The 18,038-nt window shown below is 38.3% G+C and overlaps 1 protein-coding gene across 3 annotated transcripts in view; it reads right to left on the bottom strand.

The window, feature by feature from the left end:
- GPBP1 (GC-rich promoter binding protein 1) overlaps positions 1-18,038 on the bottom strand; it is a 39,576-nt gene that overhangs the window by 12,572 nt on the left and 8,966 nt on the right. For 2 of the 3 annotated variants that reach the window (XM_063422897.1, XM_063422898.1), the window contains exons 4-8: positions 9,581-9,699; positions 4,182-4,305; positions 3,489-3,712; positions 2,815-2,881; positions 889-1,073 (exon numbers count right to left, since the gene is read on the bottom strand). In XM_063422897.1, coding sequence (XP_063278967.1) covers positions 889-1,073; positions 2,815-2,881; positions 3,489-3,712; positions 4,182-4,305; positions 9,581-9,643 — 663 coding nt within the window. In that variant the 5' untranslated portion in view covers positions 9,644-9,699. Of the gene's footprint in view, positions 1-888; positions 1,074-2,814; positions 2,882-3,488; positions 3,713-4,181; positions 4,337-9,580; positions 9,700-18,038 lie in introns of those variants that run through there. The other variant, XM_063422899.1, reaches the window with a different exon arrangement.

The raw sequence follows: 18,038 nt of genomic DNA, 5'->3' as shown, positions 1-18,038 counted from the left end.
AGAAAAATGATTAAGCAAAAGCAAATCATAATGCAACCTTGATGTAGTGCAAACATCTGTTTTCTTGTGGAAAAGAGGCTGTTTATGAGCAATTCATTTGCTCATAAATACTGTTCACGCTGTTCATATAAAGACTAAAATTCCAAACAATTAAGATCTTCATATTTGAGGTATTGAAAATGAAATATGGGACTTCAACAGCTGAAAGTATTATTTTAGATTAAAAATGTTACAGAGTAAAGAATTAATCCATAATATGCTCTCAAGAGCACAGAAAAATTTCTGAACCAAAAAAAATAGAGATGAAGCCAGTGAGAACAGCTCAATTGTTCAGCTCAGCTTAAAGCCTGGCACTAATAATGCCAGGGTCATGGGTTTGAAGTCTATGTGGACGATTCACTTAAGAGCTGAAGGTGAAGATTCTTGTGGGTCCCTAACAATTCAGAATATTCTGTGATTATGCACACGTAAAGTTGCATTTGAAAAGAGACCAGAGTGACACTAATAGGTTATAATGTCATCTCTGCCTATACCTGAGATAAATTCTGAAGGTATTCTCCACTATGTACCTAATTTTGTTTTTGTTAAAATCATATATACAAAAGGGACTGCTATTCCATAAGTTAAAAGCACCATTTTTACTCTCACTTGTACAGCTGATGCACTTCTCAAAAGTGTTAGACAAGAAGCAAGAGAGACTAAATTATAATTTAAAAATAAAAATGCAAAAAAGTTGTTTCTATTGATTTTTGGGGTGTGTTGCATTTTGCAAGTGTTGAATACATGATAATCTAGGAACAGTACTCTCAGGAACTAAAGAAGCACATTCAGAATTACAGCATGATTCTTCTAAGCATGTTTTTCTTCACACTGGTATTCAGTACTCACCTTTGCAGGTGGAGTGACAGGTTTGGGGACTAATCCCTTATAAACACTTGTGCCAGTGCCATTCCTTATTGGCTGTGAGTGAAGACTTCCCACTACTGGGAATCCAGATATCCGCAGCTCTTTCGTACTGCCTTTTTTAATGACCAGCATTCTCTGAGATCTAGATTTAGGATTTAAAGGGTACTCTAGAAGAAAAAAAGAAGAGTGTATGTATTACAGATATGTGTGTATGTGTATGTGCCTGTGTACAGAATCTCACTAGTTTTTATTTCATAAGGTACAGCCATATGATCCAGAGCAAACAGGCAGAAATCAGGAACTTAAATCAGTATTAGTTCCACAAGTAACATACTGTGCAAACCTGGAAAAATACAGGTTCTATTCCATTTTTTACAATCATAATTTTAAAAATATTTAATTTGGTGAATTTTTTTTCCATGTTCATTGAAGCACAAACTAGGAGACACAGCCAACTGTCAAGCTAGAGAAACTGCCACTTAGCAGTGTTAAGGAACATCTATTAAAAACAGTTCTAAAATTGTCAAAAAGTGAAAAAATGTATTTCCTGTACATAAATTCCAACATTGAGTTAAGAGCCTTTTCAAGGATTATGTCCTCTCCCTGCAAGCAATTCTACTTCACATAGTCACTATATCCTTTGTTAGAAAAATAAAAAAAACAAACCAACAAATCCTATCTTAAAAGCATTTATGACTTTTGCTTTGTTTAGCAGCTAGATAACTACAAAATAGTTATCATAACTGTAAGCTTCATTCTCATTAAACCTCACGACAAGATTTTTCAGAATACTCACAGGCTCCCATCATATATACACAAAGTAAAATGCAATCTAAGAGATGCCTACATGTTTAAAAGATATTAGAGGGGATTGTAACAGTCCTCTGTCCTGAATATTGTTTCCTTCTAAAGGGAAGCCTTTATGTCATCTTCCAACACCCTTAATGTCAGCTTTTCAATTACAAAACAAGATTCTTTTATTGAAAGACAGACTATCACATGAAATATGCTAACAATACAAAACCAGAAAGCTGTCCAAGTATTTATGACGCTGAAAAGGTTTACAGTAATTAGATATTTATATTGAGGGGTTGGCCTATATCTAATGTTACTTTAATGTGCAAAAAATACTGATTAAGTATGAGAAAAAGATCAGCAAATTAAAATACCTTTAAAATCTCAGTATTAGCATTAGTTTAAGTAGACAAGTAAAAGCTTTCATGTTTAATTATTTTTTTTAAATAAAGAGAAATGTTCTTATTTTGAGTACATTTATTACTTTAAAACACCTGCCCTCTAAAGACACCACCTCCTAAGGGGGAAAGAATTGACTACATAAAGCCCATTAGAATTGTTAAGTGATAGCCAAACATAACCAGGTGAGGATGAGAAAACAATCCTGACTACAGGTCTGCTCAATGCCCATGCTCAGGATTGTATTTGTCATACAAATAATATACAAACACAATCAACAACATAAGACATTTCCTTCTAAAAGGAGACCTTAAATCTCTGCAAGCTAACCTACTCTTCCAGCTCTCCCAGGTTTCTCTCCAAATTCCTCCAACACATCTAATCAGTCAGAAGCATTCTTTTACAAAGTCTCCAGCTAGCAATCAACACCACTAATTTAGGTGACCAACCTTCATTGCACTTCCTCTTGAAAATAAAGATTTCTTGACATTTTTACAAAAAAATATGTATACTCGCTCTGGGAAAGAATACTACTTGTGGCTGCACCTACAGACTAGCTGACTGATACTCATATGGAAGTGTTATCCTTTAACAAAAAGATGCCTACACTGTAATAACACTGAAGTCTCCATCTTTACCTTTATAATTCTAAAAAGAGGTTTGTGTTTCAAATAAAACAGCTTCAGATCTGTGCTATGTATCAAAAATACTCACCCCACACACCTGCAGCTAGAGATTTATTCTGGTTTGGTTCCCTCTCATATTCAGGGTTTAAAGATGGCTGAAAGAAAGTTTTGTCATTATTAAAAAAGTAACTCTTGAATTGTGGGACGAATGAAATAAAGAATCACAGTAACACCAGCAGCATGACCTCTGCTGACAGACTAAACATCTCCCCCACGAACCAAACAGGTCAATGCTCACTTCTTGTTTCTCTACTCCAACAAAATATCTCAGGCAACAGCCAATATCATTACATGAACTGTCCAGAGAAAGCAAAAACCAGCAATGTACATTTCTTCAGAGTAAGATCACTCTTCCCCTTACATCCTAATTGTAGGTTGAAGAGATCTCAGAAGGCCACTGGCATGAATATTATTTTGTTACTATTTCAGATTCCAATAAGGTAACTCTGTAGAATTTAATATATACACACACCACAGCAGATGGGAATCCAACTGTAGTTTCACTTCAATACATAAGTAACGATAATAAACATATAGTGACAAAATATGGACATCAAATGAGAAACAACACTCCCTTACCTACAGAAAATTCCTTATATGACAATCTGAAATTGGTGAAATCTCATTAAGTGACTTGTAATGGACAAAATGGTACTTGCAGACAAAATGAAACCTTTTTAATTGTAATTACAATCTACTTACAAAATCCTCAGCCTCAAACTGGTTGGGTACTTCTTTGTCTTCCTTTTTGCGGGTGTCATTATCAAGCACACTGTTTTCATGCAGTCCCTGACCTTTTCCACAGTGGAAGGTGCTGCTGCGGGTACGGGAGCCTCCACCATGGTACCCTCCGCGATGGTTTATATTTTCTGGACCATTTCTGCCTTGTGAACGCCAACCATTCTTCTCTTTTCGCCCAAAATGCCCTTAGATTTTTAAATTTTAAAGAAACGTGATTACAAACTACTTAAAAAGAGTATTTTATTCTGCAGAATTGTTAAACAAGGTAAATCACAAGCTCTCTAGACTGGGATACAATAGCATAGGAAACAAGTTTTCATTCACATGAGCAGCAGGAAAGAATCTTACAAACCAGTGCCAGAGAGAGAAGATAGCCAGCCAATGCTACAAGTCAACCTCTTTTTCTGGCTGCTCATTTATATGCTGCTGGCTGGAGTATTAACACTTATTCTACTCGAGAGAGAAATACACCTGGAATCACATTACTTTAATCGACCCTTAGCGCTCACATCCTCTCCCAGATGTGCCTCTCCATTATCATTCTTTTACTGCAGAAAAAGAATTAAGCTAAATGAACTATCATCATCAGACTTGCTTTCTAGCTAGTGCTACAAACAAATGATGCAAACATATTCAGTGTTCCATATATTATACCTCCATTTGGCCTTCCAATGTTAGGATCAAACCCCTCTGAAGAATTGTGTCTTCTGCGATTTGCTTCACAACGATTCTCTGTCCATGAAAAGTTTTCAGAATGTTTCTCAAAATTCAGCGACGACTGTAAAGAAAATAAGTGGTAGACCTCAGATCTGGTTCATAACAAAACTTAATCATCAGAATTATAACATGCACATTGTTCATGGCATATAGAATTCACTCTTCCAAGAACAACAGACAATGCAGCAGTCCTCACATTCAGACCTGTGTCACCATCTCTCAGGCTAACAAAGTGGAAGCTGCATCTTCTGCTCCAGGACACTGAAACAGCCCTTAAGCCACATGTCTGCGACACAACGAAAAAAGCATCTGCTTTGTTTTGGCAACTGTCGTGGTTGCGGGGGAGGTGACTTTTTTCTAGGGGGATGTGGGTAGTCCAATCAGTGATCAGCTTTTCTGCTGGCACCTGGATTGGTCACTCGGAGGTTTGGACACGCCTCTGAGGACACAAAGAGTTAAAAGCAGGACCCCCAAGGGGGTTCGGCCTCTTTTCAGATCCCGGTTTCAGCAGAGACACCTCTCAGGCCTCCTTCCCCTGCCCGGCCACGAGGCTGGGTGGGGGAGGGGAAACACGTGGTCAGCTCAGGTAAGCCGGAGCCCCGGGGGGGGGAGAAAGAAGGAAGAAGAGAGGGGACAGGACTGGAACTGAGCTGCACCGTCCAGGATGGAGGGGTGGAAAACTGTGGAAGTGCCTTCTGTGTGTGCTCACCCCCCTCCCCCCCAAACTCCGGGAGAAGGTGCCCAGCCACGTGGGAGTTGCCAAGCCTGGGAGTGCCTCAGCCTGCACCCTGCCGAGAAGAAACTGTTAACCCTTGTGTAGCAGAAAGAAACTTTTCTTAGACATTGATTCTCATGACTGGTGGTTTCGGAGAGAGGGAAGCGGCCTGAGACTGAGATGATAAAGCATGATTGGAAGGAACCCAATGGAAGAATGAGAGGAGTAGCCTTCTGAGCTGGACTTTTCTTGCATAATGTCAGCCATGGACTGAACTTAAGTCTCTTTTGAACATAAACTGCATTTTTGGGTGGATGCAGCTGCCCCTTGCTTTTGCTACAGTGACTGGCACGTTGAAGAGTGGAGCGAGCAGAGAAAAGAGGGGGAGGGTGAGGTGGCGCCCTCTGCCCTCAGGGCAGACCTGCTCCTGGAACCCCGGCCCCTGGGTAAAAAGGGGAGAGCTTGGCATGCAGCATCCTTAAAAAGCCCTGTATGTAGTTTGGCCTATGAGACAGCGGTGAGAGCGCTGGACATAGGAAAAAGAGAGTGTCACCTTAGCAGACTTCTCCGGGCGGTGCTATGGGTGACATAGAAACACATAAGGGGTGGACCCCTGTTTTCTGAAGAACAGTTTGTGGTGCGAGAGAGACTCCTCTCTCCCTTGCTGAATTGAAGATTAGTTTTTTGAGTGGTGATTGTTTGATCTAAAACCCAAAGGTTGGTCTGTGAAAAGTGATGGGTGGGGAGGTAGAAACTGGGAGAAGAAATGTTCTAAGAAGTTTTTATTTCTGTCTCTGTGTGTGTTTAAGAGTATTTCTGTCCCTGTTCTTATGTAATTAATAAAGTTTTGGTGGGTTTTTTTTTGTTTTCAAGATTTAAGCCTGCTCTGCTCTGTTCCTGATCACATCCCACAGGAGTTGTTAGAGAAAAAACATATATTCATGGGTGCATTAACATCTGGCCAGTGCCAACCCATGACAGCAACAAAACAGAGCACAAATGACATGTGTTGCAGCAGAAGAAAAAAAAATTAGAAAAGTAAGAAAGGACCGAAGATCACAATTTGGAAGGCAGAAAAGAAGTCTGGGGTCTTAATCTGGATTTTCAGAGACTAGATGCATGCATTCTATAGAACGCAAGGAATCACTTCCATCCAAGGCAGCTATACCCAAATAAAGCCTAATTCATTAATCTTGTCATTATAACTTTAAAAGGCAAATACAAGTAGTTATGAAATACTAATAAAATCTAGAATCAGAAGTGTCCAGATTCACAAAGACACTTCAAATTTTCAGCTCATAAGCACACATTAGAGAAATTTTAAATAAATAAATCTTAAATATATCAGTAGGAAGTAGTAAACTAAAATCTTATCTTGAGAGTAGCACCAAGAAATCAAACCATATCCTGATTACAATTCATACCCAAAAGGATTAAACCAATAAACATCTTGCCTTATACAACCCATATCTTCCTCATAACTTCTCTCTGCATGTATCTTTAAAATTACTTCCTTTTTCCCACCTACCTCACAGACAAAATCACACACACACAAAAAGATATGCAAAGCTCTATGGAAAATACCCCTGCAGAGTTCAAGGTGCTTTTCAATATTCACTGCTTAAAATTTAAACTCAAATAAGTATATATTTAAAAATCAAAGCATGTATTTTTGAATTGTACAGAAGTCAAATGTACAGGGAACACCCTCTCAATCTGAGACCTGTAACATGAATTGACATACTCTCCTTGGAGAGCAAAACCAGAAAACTGAAAAAAATTATTAAAATAAAAGTACTTCAAAAATTACCAAATTAATCTAAATATTTAAGTGAAAGAAAATCCTTGAACAGAGTTTGACTAAGCTGCCAAAAATTGCAGAAAGTGCTAGATCTGACAATCTTAGGTGAAATTTTAGAAGGTCCTTCATGTGTTCATTTATGTACAATAACCTCTTAATATTGCTTTTGGAATTTAACTGTAATTTTCACGAAGTATAACTGACAGCATTTTATGTATCATGTTTGAGTTGTACGTGCTACAATGAATCTGATGCTTCTGAACAGTGTGCGAAGATCATGCAGTTTGCATTTTCCCCACATGATGGAGGCACTCGTCTAGGAAGCCTCTCAAGGCAGAGATGACAGCAAGCTTTGTAATCAAAAGGAAATTTAGTGGCAACTTCTGTAAGTTGAGAAATTGTCTGACTCGGTTCAGCCAGTCAAGGAAAAGGGATAGAAATAACACAGATTTTAAGAAATACAGGAAGTCTAACTGCTTAACAAGAAGTAAAAGTGAACTTGTAAAATTGACTCTATCCATCTGCAATGTCCCCATATTTTTACAGCAATACTCTCAAAAGTTTTCCCCCTGTCCCAAGATGGTTTCACTATTCACAACACCCTCCCATTCAACCTGTCCATTTGCAACACTGACACAAACACATTAGTTCCAGACATGAACAAAACCCACTGAGTGACAGATACACATCTACTTAGGTGGGTTTTGCCATGGAATTGACAGAGTGATGAGAAAACCTTGCTGTTAAAAGGAAATCAGCAGCAATAGATGAGATGGATTTCAATCAAGCTGTAATCTCTCTGTCACATTTAAAAGCTCATTCACAATCTCAGCTTCCTGGTAGCAGGTTTCTACAATGCCAGCCTTGAGCTATGCAAGAAAAAAAATTTCAGCTACCAAGGGCTCAAGGAGAAAACCAGGATCCTGTGGGTGTAAGACCTGAAAGCTATTATACTTCAGGAATATAAAAATTAACCAAGGAGAGCTCAGTTTCTACTTCTCAAGTCTAAATGTTGTTGGTACCACAGCCTCACCCCAGCTCCATCCTGCATGAAACATGAGACACCTTGCCTTCCTCTTCATCTCCATCCCTCTTATCTGCTGTTCTCTTCTGCTTTTTTGATATACAGCAGAAAATAAGTCTATTTCAGGAAATAGAGGGGGCAGGGGCCACAAAACCTGTGACCTGTCTGGTGGAGGCATCACAAGTCTTAGTCTGTAAACTAAGAACTACAAACAGACTTTTCAGGCACTTAATATCCAAATGTCCTGTATATCACAGAATGTTCATCATTGAGGGAGCAGGTAATACAGGGAAATAAGGTACATTTTGACAATGACACACAAGTATTACAATAGAGTAAGCATACAACACGGAGCTTTTGAAAGAGAAGAAAATCTAACAAAACTCCATGAGGCAAAGAATCATGAAGAGAATAGGAGCAAAAATATACACTTGCAACAAAATTTCACACAATTCAGAAATTAGGTGACAAATACAACCCATTCCTCAGATATTTTCTAGTGGTACTAGAGTACTTCTGGAACTTACTTTTATCTTGCTATATTGGCACATAAAGCACAGAGGTGAAGCTCTTGCAACAGACTCTTTAAATATGTAGTGAAGATTGTTTTGCAATCGCGACACCGTATCAAATTAATCTCCAAATACTTTTGCAATTTAAAACATATCACATTGAAAAAATCAAAATAATTGAATGCATCAGAAATCACAGAGAATGAAAACAAAAAGACTGCTTCTTAATTTGGATTTTCAGACACTATGTATCCCAGAACAGATAGGCTTTATGTTCTGAAAAACAGATTATACTTAAGGAAGAATCTAGCTAGGTCAGAGTAGAAGAGACAGAGTAGAAGCGACATCATAGAGTGATATAAAAAAGGACATTCAATGACCTGACTAAAATAATGTGTTTATGTTCATGTAGGCATACAGGATCCAAGCATTAGGAACACAACTAACACTGCCATCTATCTGTACATTTAACAATACCACAAGCCGTAAGTTTGTCAAGGCTAAGCATTTTCCATATGCACAAAGCTTATATATTAAAGAAAAGCAAAGCAATTCTCATAGCAGCAGATGTTAATATTGAATTCAAACTATTATAATGAAGATAGGTCTATAAAAAGGGAAGCAGATGACTGAGGGAGTTTTAATATCCAATGCTGACTCTGCTTCTGCACAAATTTAGAAAGAGTGGAAAGACAGGCCAGGAAAAAACATTTCTGAGACAGACATACTCAAGACTTCCAGGAATATTCACAGATTCTAGCAATTAAGAGTTTAGTATTTCCCATTTCCAAGCTGTCCCACTATATAAAGTAACAGTAGTCTAGATGAAACAACCAGAGTGAAGATGCCTAACAGTATGAAACCACCACACTCCACCAGTAGCAACAAGCATTCTACCATCAAGCACACAGGCATTTCAGGAAGTCTAAAAAAGCATACTTTTCATAACTTGGATGAAAGAATAATACTCCTGTAAAATCTACAGGACACAACTAAAAATCAGAAGCAAGAACATCAAATACACACTCTGTCTTGGTACTTCTAGCATGGAACACAATAATTATTTTTAAACAGCTGATAAAGGCAATCTTCAACCAACCACAGCCTAAGCCAGGCATGTGCTTCCTTCCATGACCTAAGTTGCTCAAGCAAAAAACTCTACTGGAGTCATTTGTCATCATAGTATTCATGAAGAGATTTGCATTTGTACTGTGATTGAGATTATGACATTTTGACTTCCCTAATAATGAGGGTGTCTTTTCAAAAGAACAATACAAAACATACCTTTGTTGACGAAGGTGGAGTAGGAAAACTAAGCCAGGCTGGAGCAAAGTCATGCTGCGCCATTTAGGTCCAGTCTCGCCAAATCAATGAAAAAAGGCTTAGCACCTCATGGCAAGTCCCTGTAATCAGAAGAAAAGAGACGAGTCCTTTCAGATGCTTATGTTACAAGGGGATTACACTTGTCTTTTGTTCAGTACTTCCCCTCTGTCTTCCCGTATTATTTTCCTCACCAATCAGGTTTAGAATCTTACTATCCTCATCTCATTTACAGCATCAAATCTGTGCTTTTATTACAGAAGTGTCACATAAATCAAATATATCATAGGAATCATGAAAATATAACTGTAACCTTTCTTTATTTCCTCTTATAAATGGGATGAAGCATCTTGTGTAAGATCTGATCCAGAACACCATAGAAACATTAGTTTGCTGAAATACTTTCTGGTACTATCTAGAACGGATTTTGCAAGCTATTTTATTAGCTTCCTAGAAGCTGATTTTTTTAAATTAATCCCTAACAGTTACATCTCAGCAGCCACATGAAAATTCCTTATGAAAAACCTAGAAATTTGGGCTCATCACAAACCTCACAATGTCTCTAGCTAAAAAGGAAACAAAGTCTACATGTCCAGAGAGTCAAAATCCAGTAAAATTCTCTAGCTTGAATATGGGCCAAAGAATGCAATGGTTTATGATTAAAACACAGGAATATTTTTTCTACTCTATACTCTTCTCACAGTTAAGAAAATATTTCTCAATAAGCAAGAGAATGCAAGGTAATGTGAACTATGTTACCTGAAGCTGAACTGTAGCATAGATAGGAAAGAAATGGATGAAACACTTCCCAAATTATAACAGGGTAACTGAATCATGCTCTGCAGCTAGGCACTGAAAAGTGGTCGAAGACTCAAAAATATTTAAGTGTGATATGCAAACTATTAGAAATCCAGATAGTGAAAACACAATAAACACCCACACACATTATACAGGGAGGTCCAAATAAATGTGAATCCCACATCTCTGCACAGCAGAGCGCAAATATGTTAGTGAGCACAGATACAGTTCAGTTAATCTATGGCTGCTGTAATGTATGAGTAAGAGGTATGGAATCTGAACTTGGTAACTCATAATTATGGTAGTTCTCTGGCCTGAACCAGAATATTGCAGGCTACTGCAGATTTCCATTGACAGACAAGACTGTTCCAGCTTCTAAAAGGAAGATTTGTTAGATTTAACTTAGTGTAAAACTGTACTTAGTTGAGCTGCTGTTTCTTTTTAGTGAGCTCACATTTAAGTTTTTGGGTACCTCCAATACCATAGTTAAACAGTAAGGTAGGACATACAATTATTACAGTTAAACAGACACAAGGTTAAAGGTATATCTCACCCAAATAACTAACTATAAATTACTCTCCTGAAGTCATTCAACTCATTCCTAAACCAACATCAACAAAAAATCCAGAGACATTTTCTAGGTATTTCCAGTTAAATCAAACTAGTAAAATATAAATGAACAAAATTCTGGAGTCAATGAACCAGAATGGCTTCTCTTTCTAAAAGGAACCATCTTCATTTTCCCTGATATACCCCATTCAGCAACAGTATACAAAAGGGTGTGTTTACAAATGAACCAAGAGATGTTAAATTAAGAAACAACAAATCTGAGCAGATTACAGCAAGAAAAAAATTTTATTCCCTGTCACTTAGACACAGTTCTCCTCTCCAGAAGCAGAAGAATCATGATATCTTCAGACATTATCACAACAGATTTTCAATACTTAATGACTGACACAACAACAACAAAGTCTTCAGACTGAAGCACTTACAGTCTGAAAAACAATGAATAAGATCAGGTTTATACTGAGTAAGAACACAAAGATTCCACAAAGTATCACCAAGTTATTGGGGCCTCAGCTATTAAGTACAGGACAGCAAATCCATGAACAATGTAACTTAATAGATTTATCTTGCTGTCTTTAGAAAACTAGTCAAGCTTCCTAACATTATTTATGCAACTGCCATGAGAAGAGTTTGTTATTAACTCACTAACATCCTTACCTTTTATCCTTTGCACAAAAGGCTGAGATTACCAAGTATCCAAGGACTGAAAAGGTATTTTGTAAAAAGACCTTTTCCCACAGCTCAGTGACACTGGCTGCCTATTTCCCCATGCAAATTTTTTTCTAGAAGCAGATTCAAGTCTTCCTCATGTTCTCAGCTAAAAAAGCTCTAAAATTTTTTTGATAGTACTGCTCTATCAGATGAGTCAGTCTTTTTCTTAGAGAGAAATAAACCTAAATGGTAAAGATAGAGACCTGGGCCAAAACTACACAGTACTCAAAGCACAAAGTCAGCAACAGAATATATATTTAAGTTGCAACAAGCCCATAAAAGACAAACTTTTAGGGCTAATTCTTCCAAATAGTTTTAATTAAAAAACCAGCAAGAAAAAAAGCATAGATGTATTTCTAGAACACCACCTGACCAAACTCAAAAGGTCTGCAGTTAAGCATTAACATGAAAAACAACTCCTGTGCATACTCCACACCACAGTGGAAAAAACATTTTCTTTTACCTAATTGTACATATGCCTGGTGTAGCAATTGGACATGGGAACAGAGAGTACTTTCATTATTAAGCCTTTCTAACTTTGAATAGGCACAAATATCCCAGCCATAATTAAATGGGGAAACAAAGGGCAGGTCAGGAAAAAATATTTTAAAAGTGCTTTAGAGGACATAGCCCACTCAGCTGAAAGTTGCTGGTTCCATATTTTACCAGGTTTCACAGACATTCTTACTACTGCTAGCTTTCTGATGTTGCCAACATGTTTCCCCTATATACATATATATTAAAAAAAAAATTATAATCATGATCTCTTTTCAGATGATTTGACACATCTTTGATAGCTCTAGGATACTCTTCATTCTCAGGAAGGTAGTTTTGATCAGATTAAGCATAAGAATGGGATGTCAGCAGGGCACCCCTGCTGCCACAGGGATGATTTACTATGCTTAAACCCTTTGTGATCAGCTTGGTTGCCAACACTAGTGTGTTTCTTGCTTGTTTTCCAACTTAAACAGGACCAGCAACTGGCAAAGTATTCTGCAATACATATGAACACTAAAAAGGCTCCTTCTACCTTCTTTCCCTACTATTCAGGTCCCCTACTGACTCCATTCCAAAAAGTTAGATATGTGTTTGCATGCTGTGTCCACCAAAGCATTTGCAACCTTTACTTAGATACATACTATGTGCTACTTTTAAATTAAACAAAAACAACATTTAAAGAATTTGAATAGAACAAAAGTCAGTAGCATAAAATTGCTTATATTACACTGACATGAAACCATACATCTACTAGCAAGTTTTTTTCTTGCATACACACCACACAAATGCTTTTCAGTAACACTAACAAAGCAGCTGATGCACTCCCATCATTAATACAGATATCAGAAATAAACTTTGTGCAGTTAACACCACAGATTCAGACACCATTCCAGGGCTTTCAGAAACTCTCTTGGTAACAAAAGAGCAGGCCCAAAATTTATCATGAATATTTAAGCCACCATTCCCTATCAGCACAGATCTGGTATTCTTCAACCAAACTACAGCCAAAGCTAACTTGGCTCAGGCTCTCAGCTACTGAAGCAGAGCTGCACAATTCTACAATGGTAAGAAAAAGATATCAAAATACTGCCAGCCTCATGCAATTAACACTCAAATACATTTAAATGTCTTTAGTCGAACTGATCAAACTATTGTCTCATCTCAGCAATAGCATCTTGTGACCAACTCAAATAATGTGTAGTGACCTTAGTGACCTCAGTAAAAAAGTCTTCCACAGCCCATAAATTTAGATAAATGTAATGTGTTGATGTGTTGTGGATAATAGAATAGTTTAGAGCAAAAAAAAGAAAACCTGTTCTTAAGTTTTACATCTTGAGGGGGCGATCCGAAAGCAGTCTCTAAAGAATTTTGTTATAAGTAACATGCAGTAATTAATCTGATATTCAATTAAATACAATGTAATTCCACAGTTTTGTGAAGTATTATCTTCAATAATAAGGCAGTGATTGCCAAGGAATAATGAACAGCTGGCTCCAGATGATATACAGTGAAGAGATTTGTCATAAATATTACTCATTCATCTACTTTGAGCCCCATTGCAGCTGAAATAAGAACACTGTACCAAATACACTCAACCACCACACAGAAAAGGTTGGGTTGGGTTTTTTTTGTGATTGAGTCAATAACTCTCTTTTGTGACAGAAACTATTGTAAACCAGCAGGAAACTATATACTAAACAAATTTGTGTAACCTGCATAGCATCTGGGGAAAATTGATGTCTTGTATTATTTACAAAAATCAGTACATGCTATGAAAAGGGAATCAGGAATCAAGAGTTCTGGGAAAAGGCTCAGGACCAGCACCCAGGGTCAGCAGGGTGGCGGCTGCGCGCGGGTGGTTCGCAGTCCTGATCAGGAGGTCCTGGGAGCACAGGCACGTCCACGCTGCTGGCGTGGGCTAGCTCTGTCATGAAAGCTGCAGGACTCAAGCCACACAGAAGAAAGGGACAGAGCTCTCCAGGAGCTTTATTCCTCTAGACGAGCCAGGGACAGATGACCAGATAGGCAGGAAAAGCAGGGATGTTTATACAGGGGAGGCAGGGTTACCCAACCTGGCCAATGGAGTGAGGCACAGAAAAATGGACCAGCCTGGGCACGGATCCCAATCAGACCCATTAACTGGGGTGATAAGGAGCAAGGAGGGAAAGAACCAGTGGGGCACAACCAATTAACACGATGCTGCTAAGCTTAATGGGGGGGAAACACAACTTATCACTGTGGGAGATAGCAGTCCTCTAAGGTTTCCTCCCTGGGGGGCTCACCACAGCCCTGGAGCCTAGGGGCTGCTCTCTCTCCAGGGGAGAGCCTCCACAAACACCCAAACCTGCAAAAACAACAAAAATGAAGCTACAACAAGTACCACTGGTTTATCTTGTGATTACCAAATAAAATGAAGAAAACAAACACTACAGACTACAGTCAATTTTCCCCACACTACTACATTTTTCTTTTTTCAATTCCCACAGAACAAGTGAAATCACACTTAGCAATAACAGCACAGCGATTCAAAATTTTACTTGGTGCAAATTATTTCAGTGATCAGGGACATGAAAAGTCTAAGGAAACTATCTGGCTTACTTTGCCTCACAAAATGAAGACATAAGATGCATTTTAAAATTGGTTATGAAGATCAGAAGGAGAAAATTTCAGCAGAAAGGAGATGTGTTAATCCAAAACACCAACAGCATCACAAGGTATCAGTCACACTAGATAGAAGATGGACAGACACATGGTCCTGAAGATCAGAAAAATAATATTCTGAAACAGCTTTAAGACTTAGACAAACATTTGAATCTGTCCATTTCTACTACACTTCTAAATCAGACCCTACTAATTGCAACTAAAGAGTTTAACATGCAGGATGATTCACTGCACAAAGTTAACACTGTAAAAGCAAATTCACTTTTCCCCTATTTTCAGTGCTAATCATGCAAGAGTGATGTCTCTCCAGCAACTTTTTTTCTCTCTCCCCTGCTATTTAAAAACAATATATAGTTTAAAAAACTAACTTTTTAAGCAGGAAAAACACCCATTACAACCAAAATGTAAGTAAAATTCTGAGGTTTTTTCCTGCAATAACACAAATAGAATTCAATATGACACAAAAGCAGAAAACACCCTTCTATTCATGAACTTTCAGATTAGCCTGCCTTCAGACAGCAAAGTGCTTCCTCAGACTTCATCTTAATATTAAAATTTTCACCATATCTGCAACCATTAATTCACTATTACTGGGACAAACAAACTTACTAACATTTAAGTTTCATTTCCAAAGCTTGTTCATAAACTAAGACCTCCACCACACAGTTGTCACATAAAACAAAGACATGAAATACACAGACCAAGGAGATTCGGATAAACAAACTAGCTAAAATAGTGTTATGGAGTACATCTTAGCTTTAACAAGCACAATTTGTCACATTTTAATAAAGTTACGTAACTTCTTGCAGTAAAAAATTAATTTATTTTAAGACTTGATTTTTCTTGTCTATTTATTTACAGGCGGTAAAGGGTGACAGGCAGAAAGAAATGCTTGCTCATTCTCACACCATTTGTGCTAAATTTGGGACTGCTGCCACCACAGTCATGTTAATCATGGATTTCATGCCCTTCACTCTGGGGCAATTCCACCAAGCAGGCAGACTGGCAGTGCTTTTCCAGCCACTAGTGAAGCCCACGAGCACCACGGGCTAAGAACAATGCAGAACCCCAGCAAGCATCTCCAGACTGCATCTCTGCCTAACACCAAAAAATGGGAATACACTGCAGTCAACACCAGACTCAGTACAGGGTAACTGCAGAGCCCCTACAGACAGAATCGTGTGTATGTACTACCTCACTTAAACACAGCACTATTCCAGGAAGCAGTTGTGCTGCCAAACCTTACAAAGAAAAAGGATAAGACATGAAGACAGACCTAAACTATTTTTCCCCCATGCCAGGCAACTATGAAACACTAGAAACAGCACAGACAAAACTTTAAAATAAAATTAAAAATAAAAATAAAATAAAAAATAAGCTAAACTAAAACTAAAACTAAAAATAAAAATAAAAATAAAAATAAAAATAAAAATAAAAATAAAAATATTTTTTAAAAAATAAAATAAGAAAGTCTCCAGATCAAACTCTGGAAAATTGACAGTGTAAGCAGACTACTTTCACATAGAAAATTCATGTCACATCTTCTGCACTGCTTCTGACAACACAGTAGAATAGTAAATTCCTTTACAAAAGTATTTAATCCAGCCTTAAACATACCCTGAAAACAAAGGCTACTGAGGTCTGGACTAACTGGTTACACAAAAATATAGTTCACCTGATCATTCACGGTCCCTTTTAAAGACAATCCTTTACCCAGAATTTCTTCTAGTTTTAATTGTATTCATCAAACCTATACAGAGATTAAAAAAATCTCTCAGACAATTTACACAACACTAAAAATAGCCACAGCGCATCTCTGGAGGAACACAATACTCAGCAGGAACAGGAAAAGTGACTGTTGTGAAAACTGAGCTGGAGGCAATCTCTGCACTGTCTGTGTAAGTGGACAAGGGCCTATAGATGGCAGGGCAAAAGAATTCACCTTCTGAAATTCTGCAAGACGGCAGGGCAGAGAAAGTAGATGTAATCAAAGCATTTGGGATTTCAGTTCTCTTGTACCCACAGTCCCTAGATCCACCAATAGTATATTAACAAAACTGAAGTCTCCCTCATCATTTGCACCTTCACACAATTCTACATGAGAAGTGAGTTTAATGGCTTACTAAATTTAAATTTGGAAAGGACCTTCTGCAAAATTAAAGTATAACATCCACAGATAACTCTGAAAAACTAATGGCCAACTTTTACCTCCCTAGAACTGTAAACCAAATATCAGCCTGTGCCCTTGGAAAGATACTGCCGTCTCTTTGTCATCTTTGTGGTCCTTTACTGAACTCTCTCCACCAAGTCTCACCCTGTCTTGTGTCAGGGAGCCTGTAACAGTGTTACACATCCTGGAAGGGTGACACAGTCCTCCACATGCGACCTTACCAAGGCTGCCTACAGGACAAAGCTGAACTCCCCCTGACCTGCTGGCAACACTCTTCCTAATGTCACCCAGAGAGATTTTCACTTCATTCATTATGAGGATGCATTGCTGGCTTGTGGTTGGCTTGCTGTTCAACAGGACTCCCAGGTCCTTCTCTGTAGCTGGCATATGCAGCTGCTGTTCCAAAAAATTCATGCTTTCTCTTTGCTTCATGAGGACCCTCTACCCACATTCTTCCACACAGCAGAACAAACATCAAGCATGTGTATCAGCCAGTTCTCCCTATCTTATATTATCTGCAAACTTGCTGAGGGTAGATTCTGCCCCACTGTCCAGAACTTTAATGAAAATGTTCGATAGCAGAGCTCCAGTACTGAACCCTGGGATACACCGCAACAGCTTCTTCCCAATGGCCTTTGTGCCACTGACAGCACCCCGAGGACCTGTCCCTGAGCATTCAGATAGTTCTGGATACACTCACTGGCCACTTCTCCACACACACTTGTCATCTTTTCCATGACAATGTCACAGAAGACAATGTCAAAAACCTTACTGAGGTCAAGATAAACACTATCCATTGCTCTCTGTTCATCTGCCAAACTAGTCACCTCACTGTAAAGGGTTATTAGCTTGCTAAAGTGTGATATCCCCTTCATAAAGTCATTCTGACTGCTCTCACTCACCTTCCTGTCCTTCATATGTTTGGAAACATGTTTCCAGGATCAGCTGGTGTACCTTCCCATGGACTGAAATGAGGCTGACTGGCCTGTAGTTCCCTGGATTCTCGTTCTCATCCTT

The sequence above is a fragment of the Prinia subflava genome, chromosome Z (genome assembly GCF_021018805.1).
Source record: "Prinia subflava isolate CZ2003 ecotype Zambia chromosome Z, Cam_Psub_1.2, whole genome shotgun sequence".
Taxonomy (NCBI): domain Eukaryota; kingdom Metazoa; phylum Chordata; class Aves; order Passeriformes; family Cisticolidae; genus Prinia; species Prinia subflava.
Note: the sequence above shows the minus strand (reverse complement) of the source record. Positions and strands in the feature narration are given on the sequence as shown.